This window comes from Tetrao urogallus (assembly GCF_951394365.1).
Source record: "Tetrao urogallus genome assembly, chromosome: 2".
Classification (NCBI taxonomy): Eukaryota; Metazoa; Chordata; class Aves; order Galliformes; family Phasianidae; genus Tetrao; species Tetrao urogallus.
The window spans coordinates 42,122,749-42,139,834 of NC_136814.1; the positions used below are offsets into that span (position 1 = coordinate 42,122,749).

At 43.1% G+C, this 17,086-nt stretch overlaps 2 protein-coding genes across 2 annotated transcripts; both read left to right on the top strand.

Annotated features, from left to right (window-relative positions):
• On the top strand, positions 1 to 14,011 carry SFT2D1 (SFT2 domain containing 1; the record flags this gene model as incomplete). Its single annotated transcript, XM_079532992.1, has 8 exons — positions 1 to 63; positions 4,569 to 4,655; positions 6,224 to 6,306; positions 9,002 to 9,083; positions 10,184 to 10,219; positions 10,921 to 10,979; positions 12,401 to 12,430; positions 13,972 to 14,011. 8 exons carry the CDS (start codon positions 1 to 3, stop codon positions 14,009 to 14,011), a joined length of 480 nt encoding a protein of 159 aa, XP_079389118.1.
• A 2,060-nt stretch (positions 14,012 to 16,071) lies between these two features.
• PRR18 (proline rich 18) lies at positions 16,072 to 16,845 on the top strand (the record flags this gene model as incomplete). The annotated part of the gene is made up of 1 exon (XM_079550323.1): positions 16,072 to 16,845. One exon carries the CDS (start codon positions 16,072 to 16,074, stop codon positions 16,843 to 16,845), a length of 774 nt encoding a protein of 257 aa, XP_079406449.1.
• Between the last annotated feature and the right edge of the window lie 241 nt (positions 16,846 to 17,086).

Below are 17,086 nucleotides of genomic sequence, written 5' to 3' on the forward strand. Positions count from 1 at the left end.
ATGGAGAAGCTGCGGCGGGTGCTGAGCGGGCAGGACGACGAGGAGCAGGGGCTGACGGCGCAGGTACCGTCTCGCGGAGACCTCATCGTTCCTCTCCGCCCGCACCAGCGGTGTGGGGCTCTCGCCCGCTTTCTGAGCTGAGCTCCTCCCCTGCCCGAGCGGCGCGGGTCCCGCTGGGCCGTGCCTGCGCCAGCAGCGGGCCGTGGGGCGTCGCTCGGCCCCCGCTGAGTACGCAGCCGTGGGGCGCGGGAAACCGAGCGGCGGAGGAGCGCGGGACGTGCGGGCGGGCTGAGAGGCGTGTTGGGCCTGGCCCTGCTCGGGGAAGGGCTCTGGCGCAGTGCTGGTCTGGGTTTCGTTGGTTTTGTTTTCTGTGTCTTGCTTTGGAATTAACGAGGTCTCTCCGTCCTGCATGTACTGACTCTTCTACGAATTTGTGGAAGCGAAAAATGTGTTTTGTAGCCACATAGTTCTCTGTATAGTGCTCTGAAGTTCTTTTTTTACCCCGTCCTCCTGGAGTACTGCTTACTCTCTTTATTTCCTTCCCCTCCTCAGTTATTTCCCTGCTGGGTATAGGCATCTGACGCTTCTGAGATTTCACTTCAGTCTGAGTGCTACTCGGCTTAAAAAGATCTGGTTACCCATTTATGCAGCCAGTACTGTTTCAGCTGGTGTGTTTGCAGATCCAAGCACCCCACGTCACGAGAGATCTTGGTTCCCTGTGCTGCAGGATGTGGGAGCATGGCAGAAGAAGCTGGAAAGCAAAGAAGCCTCAGCCTGAGCTTTGGTGAACCAGAACAGCTGCAGTATAGTTTGTATCCATGGCACAATATTAGTTTCAGCATCTCAGTCCTGACGTGCTTCTTTATGTGAAGTTGGTGCTAGTCTGTAAGGTGCATGAGCTTGGCCTCTTTGCCACAGTGAAGTGGTTGAATTGCTGTGTACTCAGTGTGATTCTGAAAGCAGTGCAGCATCCATACCCCTCCATGCCTAAGCTAGCTGCTCCTGTCTGGGATGCTTCATCTTCAGGTTCTGATCTGACAGTTGTCTAAGTACTTACTCCTGTTAGCACCAAGTTCAATGCTAAGAGAATTATTTAGTCTACTATCCATAGGCACATTTCGAATGAGACACAAATGGTGACAGAGAATTCTCCTTAATGCTGCGGTGTTTGTTTCAAGGCAGCAATCTGTCAATAAATGATTGAGTATTTGATAAATAATTTTTAAATAGTAAATATTTAATAATATTTACTGATTTGGTATTTCAGGTGTTGTCAGCAGAAACTGAGCTGAGAACTTCATTTGTTAAATGTCAGTAAAACTGTTCTGTGTTTTAGATGGCCTTTCTGGAGCTGAGGCATGCATTTGATTAAACACAATGACCGTCTCTTAAAAGGAGTTGATAGTTGTGTAATAGCAATCACATGGTTTATGTTCATGGATGTCCCTGTGTTCTGCTCATTCCAGATCTTTGCAGAATGATAACCACAAGGTCGGCAGTAATTCCTGTTAAAGGAAGTCGAAGTAAAGTACATAGTGAGACAATTGTGTGGTGATTCAATGAAATTCTTTGTGTGCTTTCTAAACTCTTCAGATAACCAACTGTTGTCTTGCTGCAGTTTGATCAACAATTCTTGGGGAAAAAAAAACTGGGGGGAGTTGCAAAACAAAACAAAACAAAAAAACCAACCAACCTGTAATAAATTGTAACTATACAGGTGTAATGATGATTTCAGTGCAGTCTTGTGCCATTTAGTTTTCCAACACGAAAATCATGTTAAAAAGGTGTTCTTGACACACTGGCTTGTTTTCTGGCTCCTTGTAATTTCCCATTGGTTTTCAGTTAACAGCTGCTTAAAGCATTGAACAGAATTTTAGCATGGAGGAACAGACTGGGTATTTCTTATTTTGCTCTGAGGATTTGATAGAAATACATAGAAGGAAAGATGAAAACGTATCTCAGTACACAAAAATTTTGAAACAAGCTAAAGAACTCAGTCTTGCAAAAACATCTGTTTGGAACTGTATTTTCTTCATTAGGGGCATATTGGTAGCTTTCTTAACAAGGAAAGATGAGGTTTTGAACTTCTAGAATCTTTCTTTAGATCAGTAGAAAAAGGTACTATTATATTTTTCTTTGCCCTTATGTAAGACCATGAGTAAGATCAGCAATGTATGCGGGGAGCTTAAGCAGGTGAGCAAAGCTTCAATAAATGCTTTTGATCAAAGGCAGCCTTGGAGGTTATCATTCACGTGGTTTATTGGGTGTCTGTAATGAGTATCTGTCACTGCAGACACTGCTTTCTGTTGTCAGCAGCTTGTGTATTGTGCTGCTGCAAGACAATTCCCTATGGTTCAGGAAGTCTGTGTTCTGGATTTCTGTTTCCACCTTGGGTTTCCTTTGGTTGTTTCTTTCAGATATATATATATATATATATATATATATATATATATATATATATATATATATATATATATAATTTTTTTGGAGTGACCTTTGCATAAAAATCTTTGCTTCTTGCTCAAGAGTTTTGCCTTAAAGATCAGCTGTAGCAAATGAGGGTTTCTACCTGTTGGTTTCTGGTTGTATTTTGTCTTGGTTTTTTTTTTTTTTTTTTTCTTGTTTAGAAATAAACTGAAGAGCAGTATAGCAAACTGAATATGTTTTACAGAAACTCCCTTACTCTTCGCTTCACAGTTCTCCTTAGGAATTTCTTCCCAGGTATAAAATTTGCATAGAAATTTTGTCAGTAACAGCTTCTGCTGAGGCAAGTATTTTAGAGAGTAGTGCCAACTCTTTTTATCTGAAATCCACGATTACCTGTACACTTAGGTCTGACTTGTTTCTTTGTGGGTTTTTTTTGTTTGTTTGTTTGTTTTTTTTTTCCCCAAAGTCCTAATCTTCAGTAGTTCATTTCTGATCAGGAATGAAAAGAACTGTTTCTGCTTGTAGTGCAGGTGTGATTAGTTGTATAAATGTGACTTGAAAACACGCTGCCTGTTTTAAATGTGTACCTTCCCTTGTATGCTGCCAGCTCTTCCTGCCCCTCTCACCTTTGTAAGCATTCAGGAATACAATTGTCAAAAATGGTTTCAAATACTAAACCATCTTTTAGTTACTGTTTTTGTCTTTCTTTAATGCATACGTAAGGATAAAAAGGTGGACCTAACAAGGTAAGCTGCATCTTCTGACCTTTGGGAAGTTCTGTCTTAACTACTGAGCACAAAGAAGCAAAATGGAGAGCCATACTGTGTTCCAGCAGAGTCTGTTCAGTCAGTATGCAAACTTAAAAGCTGTATTTTCATTATTGTGATCTTCCTTGTAAAGCAAACATTCGAAATATTTAACTTGATTAAATGAGTAGTATTAAATGAGTAAATGAGAAAGTAGTCCAAACTGTTCTCTGTTGACACACGTTCAGGGACTGATTCATTACAGTGTGAGCATGTATGTGCTTCCTTTTGATTCAGTTAAGTGTGGATCCTTTATTTGTAGAGATGAGAAATCCTTTGAAGTAGTAACCAAATAGCATTCTGAAAAGATTCTGAAGAGTGGGAGAAATGTCTCAGTCACGGTCTGAGGAAGCCCAAAGTGTTGGTTGTTGTTTTCTTAGAACGTTTGATTGAAAATATCTGCAGAACAGATGACAAGAAACAAGTGGGCAAGCTTGCTTGTGTCACTTGAACAAACAGGAAAGTTAGATTTATAGCCATCTTATGTAAGCTGATGTACCAATTTGTTTAATAAACCAATTAAGCATAGAGAGCATGCTTAACTTTAATGACCTGGCACAGTGTGGATGGATGAGTGAGCTGAGTAGGCCTTAACAAGATAGCACTGCTGAAAGGGGCTGTTCTGCCAGCTCTGTGGTTTTCCCTCTTACCCCATATCAGGAAGCCTTGCTGTTCTCACATCTTGCTGAACTGGTTTGGCTTATTGCTCTTGCATAGACTAAGTCAGAAACTAAAAGGAGTGTTATTTCTCTTCCCGCTTAACAAGTTGTATTGGCTGGTTCAGCTCTTCGGGTATTGAAATCACTCTGGAGAAACAGGAAGCAAAATCATGCCTTCCAGCAATTCACTGTCTGGTGAGACAAGCTGGGTTAGTATGTTTACACCTTCACCCTGTAGGGAGCAGTAACCAAGGAGGAATTGGGATGCTTGCAACGGATCATTGCTTTCATAATGGATTCCACCTAGCAGCAGAGAAGAGTGGTATCATCGTAGGAGGATTCAGCACTGAACAAATAGTTCTGTTTTGCTTTGATACAATCATGAGAATTTTCAGTTAGTTACCTGGGGAAAGGAAGGTCTCTGAAAATGGAGAAGTGCTGCTTGTGAGGATATATCTTCATAGTTCTGTTATTTTTATGTGTTTCCAAACTGTAAACATAGTTTTTAAGCTGGGAAATAATGTGTAAGCATCTGTGTTTAAACAAGGTAAAATAATTGGTTTGGGCTTGTGTATTTTTTTTGAAATTAAATACTTTACTAGTACTGAAAAAATGTTCTTAAGACCGTTCAAAGCTGTTTTTGTAATATCCATTGTTTTCCTCTCTTCCTATTAAGGTTCTTGATGCCTCAACACTTAGCTTTGGTACACGAGTCAAGTGGTTTGCCATATGTTTCATTGCTGGCGTTGCATGTTCTATTCTTGTAAGTAACTGTTTTTTACTCTACACTTATTAAATGTTCTAGGGTAGAACAATAATCATATTAATACATAGTATGTGATAGTATTTACTTGATCCTGAATCCTAAATTTTATATCCATAAATCTAAAGGACTGTAAAATGTGTAAGTAGCACGTAGGGGCTGCTGATCTGTAAATTGTATTTCTGGCCATTTTTCCTAGAGTCACAGCAAAGAATGTTTTTATTGTAGGGTAATAAAATCTCTTACGAAGAGGCATGAACACAGACAAAATACACTGTGTTTCTTACGTAGATGTGTATGGTGTTGCTAAAAGGAGGTTTTTGCTGTTTAATTTATACCCATTTTTATATCTGTACTCTTTTCATGAAAGGGAAAAAGAAGGGGAAGCTTGAGAGGTTTTTAAAGGCTGAAGAATCCACAGGCGTAGCTCGTCAGACCTACAGTTCAGTAGGTGATGACTGTGTAATATGCTTTAAGCTTTGGTTAATCCCAAAGTATTTAGGCACATGGATCCTTGTAGGTAATTCTTGCAGGTTCCTTTCTGACTGAACCATTCTACTCTTTCGTTTACTATAAGAAATATTTAAAATTGAGGAGACTTGGTAATTAGAGAAGAAAACAGCTGTGAAGGAGCAGCATGTTGTGGCATTTAGCCGTGGTGACTTGCTGGATTCTCCTGCAGGTGCAAAATCTGCCAGCTGGGTGTTGAGGCTAGTCCTGGGAGCTCAGGGTCAGGTTGGAAGCCCCCTCTCTTTAGGGGTAAGAACTGGTTGGTTGACTGCTCCCTGTGTTTTCCTCACAAGAAATATTTAACTAACATGCTCACATGCGCCATTTTTGTGCTTCAATACCTATTTCTGCACAGGCTAACATTCTTTTTGATGCTGTGTTGTGGTTTTTTTTTAAGTGCTTAATCTTTGCGCTTTTCCTGTATCACGTGGTGTGAAACTGAAACCACAGATCAAAGGCCTTAAGGTTTTGCTAAAGCTTCTCCTCTGGATATCTTGCTAAATAAAGAAGGGTCAAGACTTGAGTAGTGTACTTATGGACCTTGACATCTTAATTAGTTTGGAGGTGGCTCCCTAGCTGAGCTTTGCCAGGTGGAGCTGAGTGCTGGTAATCACCCCTTCTCTCAGTTCTCAGACCTTTGCTGCAATGCTGAGGAGGCCCTGAAAGAAACACTGAAGCCATCCCATGCAGGCATGTATCTGACCTTGATTTCATGTGTATGCAGCCTGGCAAATACGTTATGTCCTACATTTGTTGAGCTTCGTGACAAAGCTGCAAGCGTCATAAAGAGGATGTAAAAGATAGAAATGAATTTTAAGTACACTATAGATAAACGTAGCCTAGTTGTAAAATTGTTGCAAAGGGATTGAGTCAATGCATTATTTTGCCAGTAGGTGGCAGCGGAGGCATGCCGGATATTGTCAGCAGGACTGAGCATCGTCCTGTGCCAATGTGTGTTAAATGGAACTCTTGTAATCTCTGAAAATCCTGAAGATTTTGTTGTCTATAATTAACAAATTGAATTAATTAATTACAAACATACACTTTTTTTTTTAAAGGGAACAGCATTGTTATGGCTCCCAAAGGGAATCAAACTTTTTGCAGTGTTTTACACCCTGGGAAACATTGCTGCATTGGCCAGGTATGATTTCTTAATTATTATTATTATTAGGAAAACATTATCTTTTTCATTTACATTTACATTTCCTTTTACTCTACAATGATATGTATTTAACGTATGTACACAACATTGTTTTCACACTGGAATATTAATAAAAACCTTAGTTCTGAAATTATTGTAAGCAGAGAATATCAGTTATCCCTTTTTTCTTGTTTAGTGAAATGTCTTACATGATTGCTTTGTGGATTAGTGTCAGTAATGAGTCAGTTAAAGTATTCTGTTTGTTGGTTGTCTTCCTCCTGTCTTGGCATAGTTAAAGCAGAGTCGTGGGACTTAGAGTGAGTGGATGCTGGTCTTACTTTCATGGACTCTGTGGATGTCGTGTAACTGATGAGTCAAAGCATTGTTAAGCTGAACGTGGCCAATGTGACACTTAACATTAGAGTAGTGTGGTGGTGTGCTGCTTCTCAACTAACTTGCTGGAGGATGAAGTTATTTATACTGGAATTGTCCCTATGTAATTACCTCACCTTATATTAAAACAAGACCAAATTACTACTACTAGGGTAGGCAAAACTGTCTTCCCATTTTTCTCCCTTACTTTTGTTGTTTGCTATTTTTTAACTGTACCCTGGGTGTGTTTCCACTGCTTCAGATAAAATTAGCATTTTAGAAAATCTGTACTAATCAAGTCTTAATTCTCTGTGAACTAAGAAGAAAGCTACTACAGGTTGGTATTTGTTTTCAACATTTCCCTAAAATAACCTGAGCTGCAGCTAAAACAGGAAGTAAGAAGAAGCCCTCTACCCTTTCAGTAATTCTGTTTGATGTAAACAGCAGGCAGCTGTGCTCTAAGTACAGTAGGCATTGGAAATGAAACCCTAATTTGACAAGATTTAAACTTTTTCAGGTTGATTTGCATCTCTGGATTAAAAAAATGATAATAATAAAAAATGAAGCTACCAGCATAAGTAAAAATAGTCCTTTCTGGTCTGTTTTAGTGTATTATCTGTCGGTATATATGGAAGTAATAGCACGTATTTGATCTTTTCCTAGACTGATGAGTAGATTTCCTATAGAATGTGTTGTGTGGAAGAAGTAACTTATGTAAGTGGAAGACCTTGGGATTTTTTTTTTTTCCCAGCCTTCCTGTCACCCTGTGGATTCTCTTACCTTTCTGGAGGTGGAGGTGTTCTTGTGATACCTGTCCTTCAGTGCTTAAATCTTAATTTAATTGTAGGGCCAAGAGAAGATATTCTGAGAAGTTAGTTTGGAATGAAGGGAATTAGATATACTTATTCCCATTGAGTTGACAGTTATTACTTTGTTGTTTTGTTTTTTTTTTTTTTTTCATTTAACATGGGCTTTTGGGAATGAGCTCACCAATTGTTCCACTTCATATATATACATGTATTTACATATATAAATAAGTATTACCTAGAAAGGGGAGTTAATCACAGGTGTCTTTTTCCCTAGTAAAACATTCAGACCACTACCGACCTATAAGGATACTTTTTCTAGTTAAGCATTTTCTACGAAGTGGAGTGGCTTCAACAGGAGAGAAGGGAGAGACTCATATTGATATGTGTAGCCAGATTATTATTCCTATAATTGTGAATTCTTGGTTCACATCACATTTCTTTGGATGAACAGGTAAAGCTGAGAGCTGATGATAGATTTCATAGAATCATGGAATGGTTTGGGTTGGAATTGACCCTTAAGATCACCTAGTTCCAGCCCCCTGCTACAGGCAGGGATGCCTCCCTCTAAAGCAGAGTATTCAAAGTGCCATCCAGCTGGCTTTGAATGCTTGCAGGGAGGGGGCATCCAGAGTCTCTCTGGGCAACCCATTGCAGTGTCTCACCACCCTCACAGTTAACAGTTTTTTCCTCATATTTAGTCTAAACTTTACTCCCTTCCAGTTTAAAGCCATTTCCCCTCATCCTGTCGCTACCTGCCTTTATAAAAAGTCCCTTCCCAGCTTTCCTGTAGGCCTCCTTTAGGTGAAAGGGCAGCTGTAAGGTCCTCTAGAGCCTTCTCTTTGGATTGAAAAGCCCCATCTCTCTCTGTCCTCGTAGGAGAGGTGCTCCAGCCCTCTGATCATCTTTGTGGCCCTCTTCTGGACCCACTCCACCAACTTCATGTCCTTCCTGTCCTGAGGGCCCCAAAACTCAACACATTTCATTTTCTCTTCAAGTTCAGAAAAGAAAGTTGGTGATTCAATGCAAACTATTGAATTTTTTTCTTCCTTTTATATTTTTGCTTGCTGTGGTTAAGCAAAAAAAACTGTAGAGCTTTTCTGTAATCCTGAATGTAGGTATTTGCGTGCTGCCTGGGTGATAAGGTCGGTTTTTAAAACATGAGTTTTCTGCAGAAGTTTGGTCTTTGAATTCTGTGCATACTTTTGGCAAGTCTGTTCTTAAACAGTCTCAAAATCAGCTTCAAATTGACAGCCCTCTGCTAGGTGTGGTAATGAGTGTGGAAAGAATTTCATAGCTAAGGGTGATTCAATATGTGAGTTTTTTCCAGAGCTGGTGAGTTCATGGGACTGCTTCACCTTTCATCCTAGCAGGTTTCTGTTGGTAAACACTGAAATGCCTTTCATAGCTTTGTAGTCATCTGACTGTTGGAAAACTAATTAATTACCTGTTGTCTTTTGCAAAGATTTATTTGAATGTATCTTATCATTTGTTTTTGTTTTTTCCCCTCACATCAGTACATGTTTCCTCATGGGGCCTCTGAAGCAACTGAAGACGATGTTTGAGCCCAAGAGATTAGTTGCTACACTTGTAATGCTGGTAAATATACTTTTTTCTCCTATATGTTCTTTTCCTAAAAAGGTTTTGAGGCTATGTGATAGGGGGAATATTTCTGAATCCACACCTTGTTTGTACTGAATAACTATAGTCAAGCTGAGTCAGTGATCACCAAGGCTATCTGGGAAGTTGTTTGTTGGCTGCAACTCTCTATATAGCTCAGCGGTTCAAGCTTTCAAAGGTGGAAAAAAAGTGTTCTGTCAAAGTCAAGAAAACCACCTATTCATCCTCATAGTGCTCTTTTAGTTCTTTTACTTCCATTAAGCAGTATTTCCTCTTCCAGGAGGATGGGGAAAAACAAGACCCAGCCCCTAGGGTAAGGATAGCATAAGTAGTATTTTTCCTTAAAACCTTGAAAGATTGCACATTTTAAGTACAGATCCCCAGCTGAAAAAGAGTTTAAAAAAAAAAAAAAAAGCTGCAAAATTAGCTTCAATAAATCTTCAGGTTTTTCACTCTGTATGAGGCAGCTGCTCCCTGTTGGCCTCTTCTTCATTACTGTCACAACATTAAAAAGAAAAAAAAAAAGGGGGGGGGGAAGAGGAAGAGTTGGGGCAGAGAAGGAGCAGAGCCTGTATTTGCCAAATGCAGGAATGGGTATTTAGGAATGGATTGCTTGTTGTAATGCACACACCTGTCTTGTCAGATGTTGATACTGTGAATACTGGATTGAGAGCAATACTGTGTGCTGAATTAGTAGAACAATTCCCACTCTCCTTGGTTGCTTTCAAGCAAGCTTTATCATTTAATGCCACCACTCAGTATTCCTGACACATGAGTACACTGTCCTGGTCATATTTCTTTCAACTCCTGAAGGCAGTTTCTGCCTCCCTTTCTTCTGAGGTGGTCCCACACTTTTGGCCTTGGAGCACATCATACTGTGCTTTGGAAAACACTGGTTTTTGTGAAGTTCAGTGTATAGTTGCTGTGTGACAGCCTTTGGCTCTACTTCTTTCATGGATCAATTCTTGAAAATACTGATTATCTACTGGAAACACTGAGGCAGTTTTGTATGTGCTTTGTTGTGTATTAAAATGTTAATTCTTTTCTTTTTTTTTTTTTTTGGTCTCTTCTCCCCCAAGCTCTTTCTAGTTTTGACTCTGTGTGCTGTTTTCTGGGTAAGTGAGAAGACTTCCCCTAAATAGCAATGTAACTCATTTTATTGATTGCTTTAAAATTTGGTTTGGTTGTAGAAGAAAGATAAGTTTGTATGTGGTGAGTTCCTAACTGCAGTTTAGTTTGGGTGGAGTGTTCAGTCTGTTGGCTACAAATACAGCCTTCCACCTGGATGTGATGTAGATGAGAACACACGAACCAGAACACTAGTGTGTCTGCAAATCTTTAGACTAAGAACTGAAAATATTTGACCTATTTCTGTCAAAATATAGGTTGTGGTCTTTAGAAACAGCTTCAGACCGTTCAACTAATTAGGATAAACAAAGGCAGAGAGATGGAACAGATAGACACCTTTGAGTGTCCAGAGCATTTTGAAAACACTGTTATGTATGGCATAGAATTAGATGTGTAGCTGAAATGAACTCCAAATTGGCAGGCATATAGTGTGAGTGGAAACTGAAGTGTTGAAATGTTACCACTCTGCTAGGTGTTTTCAATGCCAGAGAAGGTTATCATTGTACTGTGCTAATGAAGCGATAGATAAATGAAAGTAGAATCAGAATGGAAAGAAAATAATTAAGAAGAGGAAATAAAAATTTCATCACTTAACTTCATTTTTGGCTGCCAGTCTACTGCACTTATTCACAATATGCACCCATGTGAAAGAAATAACTTTTGCAATATTTGTGTTGTTTTGACTTAGTGGAACAAGAAAGGCTTGGCACTGATATTCTGCATATTGCAGTTCTTGGCAATGACCTGGTAAGTTTCACTATGATTTCTTCTCTTGTTCCCCTACACCTGCACATTTATAGCCCTGTGTGTATACAGATAGGTAGATGTGTGTATGTGTACCCTTCTTGTAGTGTGCCTCAATCATGTGTTTTCCTAAGCTAGATTATGTCAGCTCAGCAAAATCTATATGCAGTCATCTGCAAAAATAGTAATTTTAAATACATTCTGCAATGTGTGGACTTTTTTTTTTTTTTTTTTTTTAAGCATTATGGAAAGAAAGTGTATGCCAAAGCAAATTCTTATGCCTTTTCTCTGCTGTGAAAGTAACTGTATTTTCATACATCCTGATTCTGATGACTCGCTCCCTCTTTTGAGTTCTGAGTCTTAATCATTGAAGTGGAAAAAAAATCTAAATCACATTCTTATACTCTGTCCACAATAGTTTTTATTGGGTGGTTGTGAGAGGGTCAGTCTGGTGCAGCAGAATTCTATTGACTGGCCAGATACAGTCATAGGGCTGGGCCTGGGGATGTGTGGGCACAGTTAGGTGAAGGCCTGCAAGCCTGGCAGAAGGTTTAGAAGCAACTTCTTTCTCCATGGAGATGCAGCTGAACTTGAATTGATTTCCTTGTCCTTGGTGAATTACTTGGTACTAAAACATCGCTGATCCAAAGTGACCCACAGTTCTTGTTTGAACTTGCCCTGAATAAGTAGCATTGTGAACTGAACTTTAATCTGAGGAGCAATAACCATTTGTGCAGGATAGGGACTGTGTGGTGTTGTGCTGGACCCAGATGAACGCTTGGCAACAGGCAAAGACTGCTGACTGAAACTGTATTCTACCTGTTTGCAGCAGACGGTTTGTCGTTTGTCAGGCATCTCAGAACTTGGTCAGCATGAGGATGAGGACAAAGCACAGCCTGTAGGGTTGTGAGAAGCAAGTTTCAGAAGATGATAGAGAGCCAGCTGTTTGAATGTCATAACCACAGTGTATTATTCTTACAGCGTGCATCTAATAGCTACACGAATGCTATTAAATCTGTATTTTTGTAGTACTGTATCTTCTCTTTTCAACTTGGAAAAAAAAAATATGGTTTCTGTTGTCTTGAAGGGTATAATTTTCCCAGAAATATATATTCCTTTTGAATCTGAAGATGACAGTAAATCTACAGACTTGTTGTTTTTAAAGTTGAGTTTATGTGCAAGGAAAGTTATAAATTATGTGAGAAATGAAGTTAAAACTAAACCAGGAAGTCCTTGGCAGTACACTGAATTCTTGTCCAGTTCTGTTTTCCTTTTTACAAGGAAGCATTAAATTCAGTAGGTGATGTTAACAAGTTGCAGTAGAACAGATTGCTTTTATTAATGCTGGTCTAAAGTAAAGCAAAAGAAAGACAAGAAAACTCTGAAAAATGTTTTTTTTTTTTTTTTTCTTCTTTATTTTTCAGGTATAGTTTGTCATATATTCCTTATGCAAGGTGAGTGCATGATTCCATCTTAATGGAGAGCTGGTAATGTTTGTTTGGTAATGTTTGAGAGAGAAGAGTCTTAATTCAGTATGTGGACACACAGCATCCTTTTTTTTTTTCCTTCTAATTTTTAGGAAATGATACAGGTGAGCTCAGAGTAACACTTGATGTGAGCTTTAAATACAAATGCATAGTAATTTTCTGTTAAATTTCATTCTAATTTTCATCCTGAAAGGATTTTTGTTTATTTTCTCCACTTATTTAAAAACGCATTGGTGCTGTAGTCACTTTTCCAGCTCTTAAATTAAAGCTAGCTGGTGGATCTGCGCCCTTAGGTAAAGGCAAGCAAGCAGAACTTCAGCCACTAACTCTGCTTCTGAATTTCTCCATCATTTTAGGAGAGGAAAAAGAAATTCTTGGTGTTTATTTTCATTTACTTTTTGGCAAGCTTCTCTCTTTTGTGTGTGAAATGGGAACACAAGCTAGCCAAATGCACAGTGAAACCACATGCAATTAAACACAATAAAGAATGTTTTTTTTCTATTCTGTTTCATTTAAAACGCAGTGTGGTATGTTGGCAGTGCTTTTTTCCAAAGAGTAAGGTGCTTCTAAATTTGTGTGTATTATTAGTTAGGTTTTCTGTCATGAAAATGGGGAGGAAATAAAATGGCAATTACTATCTATCCCTCTTCTCAACCTATAGCATTTCTGCAGCTTTGCAGGAAAGTCTGTCATATAGACTTCTTTTTAAAGCTTGAGTTTTTCACACAGAGGGTGGTGACACACCAGAACAGGTTGCCCAAGGAGGCTGTGGATGCCCCATCCCTGGAGGCATTCAAAGCCAGGCTGGATGTGGCTCTGGGCAGCCTGGTCTGCTGGTTGGCGACCCTGCACATAGCAGGGGGGGTTGAAAAAAAACTAGATGATCATTGTGGTCCTTTTCAACCCAGGCCATTCTGTTATTTGGTCTGGGGAGAATTGAGCCACATGCATTTTTTAAAGACAGTTCATGTATTTGACACAATTGCAATGGGTGAAATACTTTAACTGATGTTTCACATTGTGGGTTTACTCTTCTGACATCCCAAGCTTCACCAGTCGAAATGAGTGGTTTGAATTCTTGTAGTTCCTGTGGCATGTGACAGTCCCAATAGGGCCAGCTGCTGCTATCTCAGGAGTGGCTCAGATTCACTTCATTTGGGCTGTGGTGGCTGCCTGGGTCTGGCTGTGCCCTCTAGCTCTGCCCTGCTGACCAGTCACTGTGAAGCAGCCCTGAGCCATGGTTAAGCCACAAAGTGCTGCACGGCAGTTTGTAATGCTGTATGCAGTGCAGGAGTGGTGAGGGCAGAGCCCAGCCCAGAGTGGGTGTGAGCCTTTGCTCCTGCTGGTGATGGATGGGTACCAACATCCTGTGTCAGTTCAGAGCTTGCGTTTGGTTAATGATTATTGTTTTAAATTTTTGGAGTGTTTTTTATTTTCGGTATGTTGTGGTTGATGTCTGTAAATGAACCCACAAATCCCTTACCTGGCTTTTTTTTCTCTCTTCAAAGGGATGCTGTGATAAAATGCTTCACGTCCTGTCTGGAATAAATTGCAAACAAGGACCGCCGTGTACTTTAAAGCAACTCTTCTGTGAGCTTCCCTCGGAAAGCCTTACTTTTCCACTGCTGTGATTCCCAGTAGTAGTTTAGTATTTTCCTCCCCTTTTGCCTTTGGGGGGTTAAGTAACTTTTACTAGAAGCAGTTTTCAAACTACATGGGATGAACTTTTCACTCTGAAACCTCCAGGCTTTTTAACCAAAAGACCAAAGTATGTTTAAACACTTTGCAAAGAGCAGTTTTAAAACTGCCCTGCATGCAGTAACACAGCTCGTTCCCCAGTGCAGGCTGGGCAGTGTGCATCGGGTTTGCTTTTACAGTTCTGTCTGAAACCTGCAGCTCTGCTTCTGTTTGCGCCGTGTTCGTTGTGTGCTTTTCCAAAGGCAGAGTTTTATGAGCATTATAAGGATGTGGCAAGGTAACTGCTGCTTTGAAATTCCTCTACTTGTGTTTTATGGAGAAGGCTTAATGAGAATACGTGGAAGTCCTGTGAAAAGCGCATTGATTTTTATTAAAACTGTATTTTCAACTTTTGTTTTTTACTTTTAAACATAAAAACTATTTACTAAACAAACTTGTGGATAATGTCTAAATAAATAAGTTGTGAAAGAAATTCCTTTGAAAGGTGCTTGTGCTTTTTTTTCTTACTGAGGAATTGGCTATAGAGAGCTGAGTGCTTTAAGGATTGTTCTTCAATGAAGTATGAAAATATATGGGGGGAATGTTTATGACTGTATCCAAATATAGTTACACTTGCAGGAGTGCTTCCTGCTGATGTCTGGGTAAACTTCTCATTCTTACTTAAATTCCACAAATGAAAGAAAGAAGGAATGTGAGAAGATGTGAGCTGCAGTGCTAGGATGGGGGGAAAGCCACATAGCATTGAGGGTTCTGGCTCAGCAGCCACCTTGCAGTGCGTTCCTGTTAAATCTCAGCATCTGTTGCACAAGTTAACATGTGTGGGGAAGCTGAGCAAGTGGTGGCTGCATGAGCTTGCAGTTAAATTGCCCATCAAACTGCCCCATAACTTGTTGGTGACAATGAAGTGTGAGTGAGGCAAGGTAGCTTCTATGTTGTGCTGAAGGGGCAGGGAGTCTGCACCCTGCTGCAGGCGTTGGGCCTCTTTGGCACCACTTGGTGCATGGGCAAGCACTGGCACAACCTGCCCGCTGCAGCCTCATACAAGCCACGGTGAGTGGTGGGAAGCTGGGTGAATCTGTTAGCTTGCAGTGTGCACTGCAGATATTGAGGATGTGCCTGCCTTGGTGGTGGAGGCCAGGGTGGCACCAACCAGAGCTGATGGCAGGGAGGCTCCATCCTGTGAGGAGTGTTTCAGGGGTGGGCAGTTTGTTGCATAGCTTTTGTTGCCCTTTAGCTGCCAGGTTGGGTACAGAATCACTGTGACCTTCAGTTAGTGCTGTGTTGGCCGTGGAGGCGTTGTTTATGTTGCGTGTCGGGTGATGAGCATTCATTTAATGGTTTGCATTTAGAGCACCAAAATGAAATGAGTTCAAGAGCTACAGTCAAAAAATCCATATACTCTCACGTACATGCAACTGGTATATTTTACCATGTTACTCTCGCTTTCTTGAAGACTTGATCTGTGATCTGCTTTCTTTATCTATGTACTGAGCCCGTCTTGTGTGCTTTTGTGGCGCCTCTTGCTCCTTCGCATTGTGTCTTAGTTTGCAGTGTGACAGTTCAGACAGTGCATTCTCGTTGCACGACGCACTGCTATGCCTGTGAAGGCACAGCGGTGCGACTCTCACTCCCTGTGCGTTGCACAGATGGAGCCTGCTGCGGGCTCGGGGCTCGCTGTGGGACCGGGCAGCGCCCGCGTACCGGAGGCGGAGCGGGACCGCTCGGCGGGCGCGGACGATCGGCGCGGGCTGCCGGCGCCGCCGAGCTCCCGAAGAGAGGGGAGGGCCGTTCTCGGGGCGGGCGGAGGGTGGGCCGGGGGCGGGCTGCGAAGGACCGAGCCGCGGCCGGCGGCGCCCGCCGAGCGCACACGCGCGCCGCCGCCGGCCCGGGCTGCCGGTGGGGCTCCGGCCATGGGGCTGCAGCCGCGGCGCGCGGCGGGTCCCTGCCCGCCGGCGGGGCGATGCGCGGCGCTGCCCTGGGCCCGCGGCGAGGAGCAGGACGGGGTACCCGGCCGCGCCGCCTCCCTGCCGCCCCTCCTGCCGGCCCCCCAGGCCGCCGCCCGGGCGCAGCCCAAGAAGCCGACGGCAGCGGCGGTCCCCAGGAAGGCGGCGCCGAGGCCGGCGGATGAGAAGGCGGCTCGGAAGGCGCGAGGGGCGCCGGCGGAGAGGGCTGGCCCCGTCTCCGGCTCCTGGCCCTGTACTTCGCTCCAGCGACGGCCGCCGGCGGAGAGGGGGTCGCGGCCCCAGCCCGGCGCGCCGCAGCCGCGAGGCCGCCCGGGGGCGCCGGGGGCGGGCGGCCGGTCCTGCGAGAACTCGGGTGGGGCGGCGGGGGAGCCGCGCTTCGCGCTGAGCCTTCCGCCCGAGGCCGTGCGCCTGCTACAGCGCCGCAGCACCGAGCGCCAGCGCGCCCAGCCCGGCACCGGCACCGGCGGCGGGGCGGCAGCGACGCGGCGAGGGGCGCGGTCCGGCGGCGATGTGCGCGCCCTGCTGAAGGTATCCCTGCTCAACGACCGGCACCGCTACGACGACGAAGAATACGAAGAGGAGGAGGCGGCGGCGCCGGGCGCGGCGCCGGACGAAGGGCTGGTGCGGAAGTGCACCGAGTGGCTGCGAGGCGTGGAGAGCGCGGCCGGACGCGAGCGCGGGGACCGGCTGGGCAGCCTGCCGCACCTGGGCGCGCGGTGAGCCGCCTCCTCCGGGGGTAACGGGAGGGGCCGCGCCGCCGCCAGCCGGGGACAAAGGAGCGGCGCCGGCTCCCGCCCGGCGCGGAGAGCGGCATCCTCCCGCCGCCGTTTTTAAGACTTCCCGCTCCTTTGTAAGATGCGCGCGACTGTTTTGTACATTTGTACATTTTTATTTATTTGAATAAATGCGGTGATTTCTGTGGTACGACGGCCTCCGTCCCTCCCTGCTGCTGTGCTCCCGG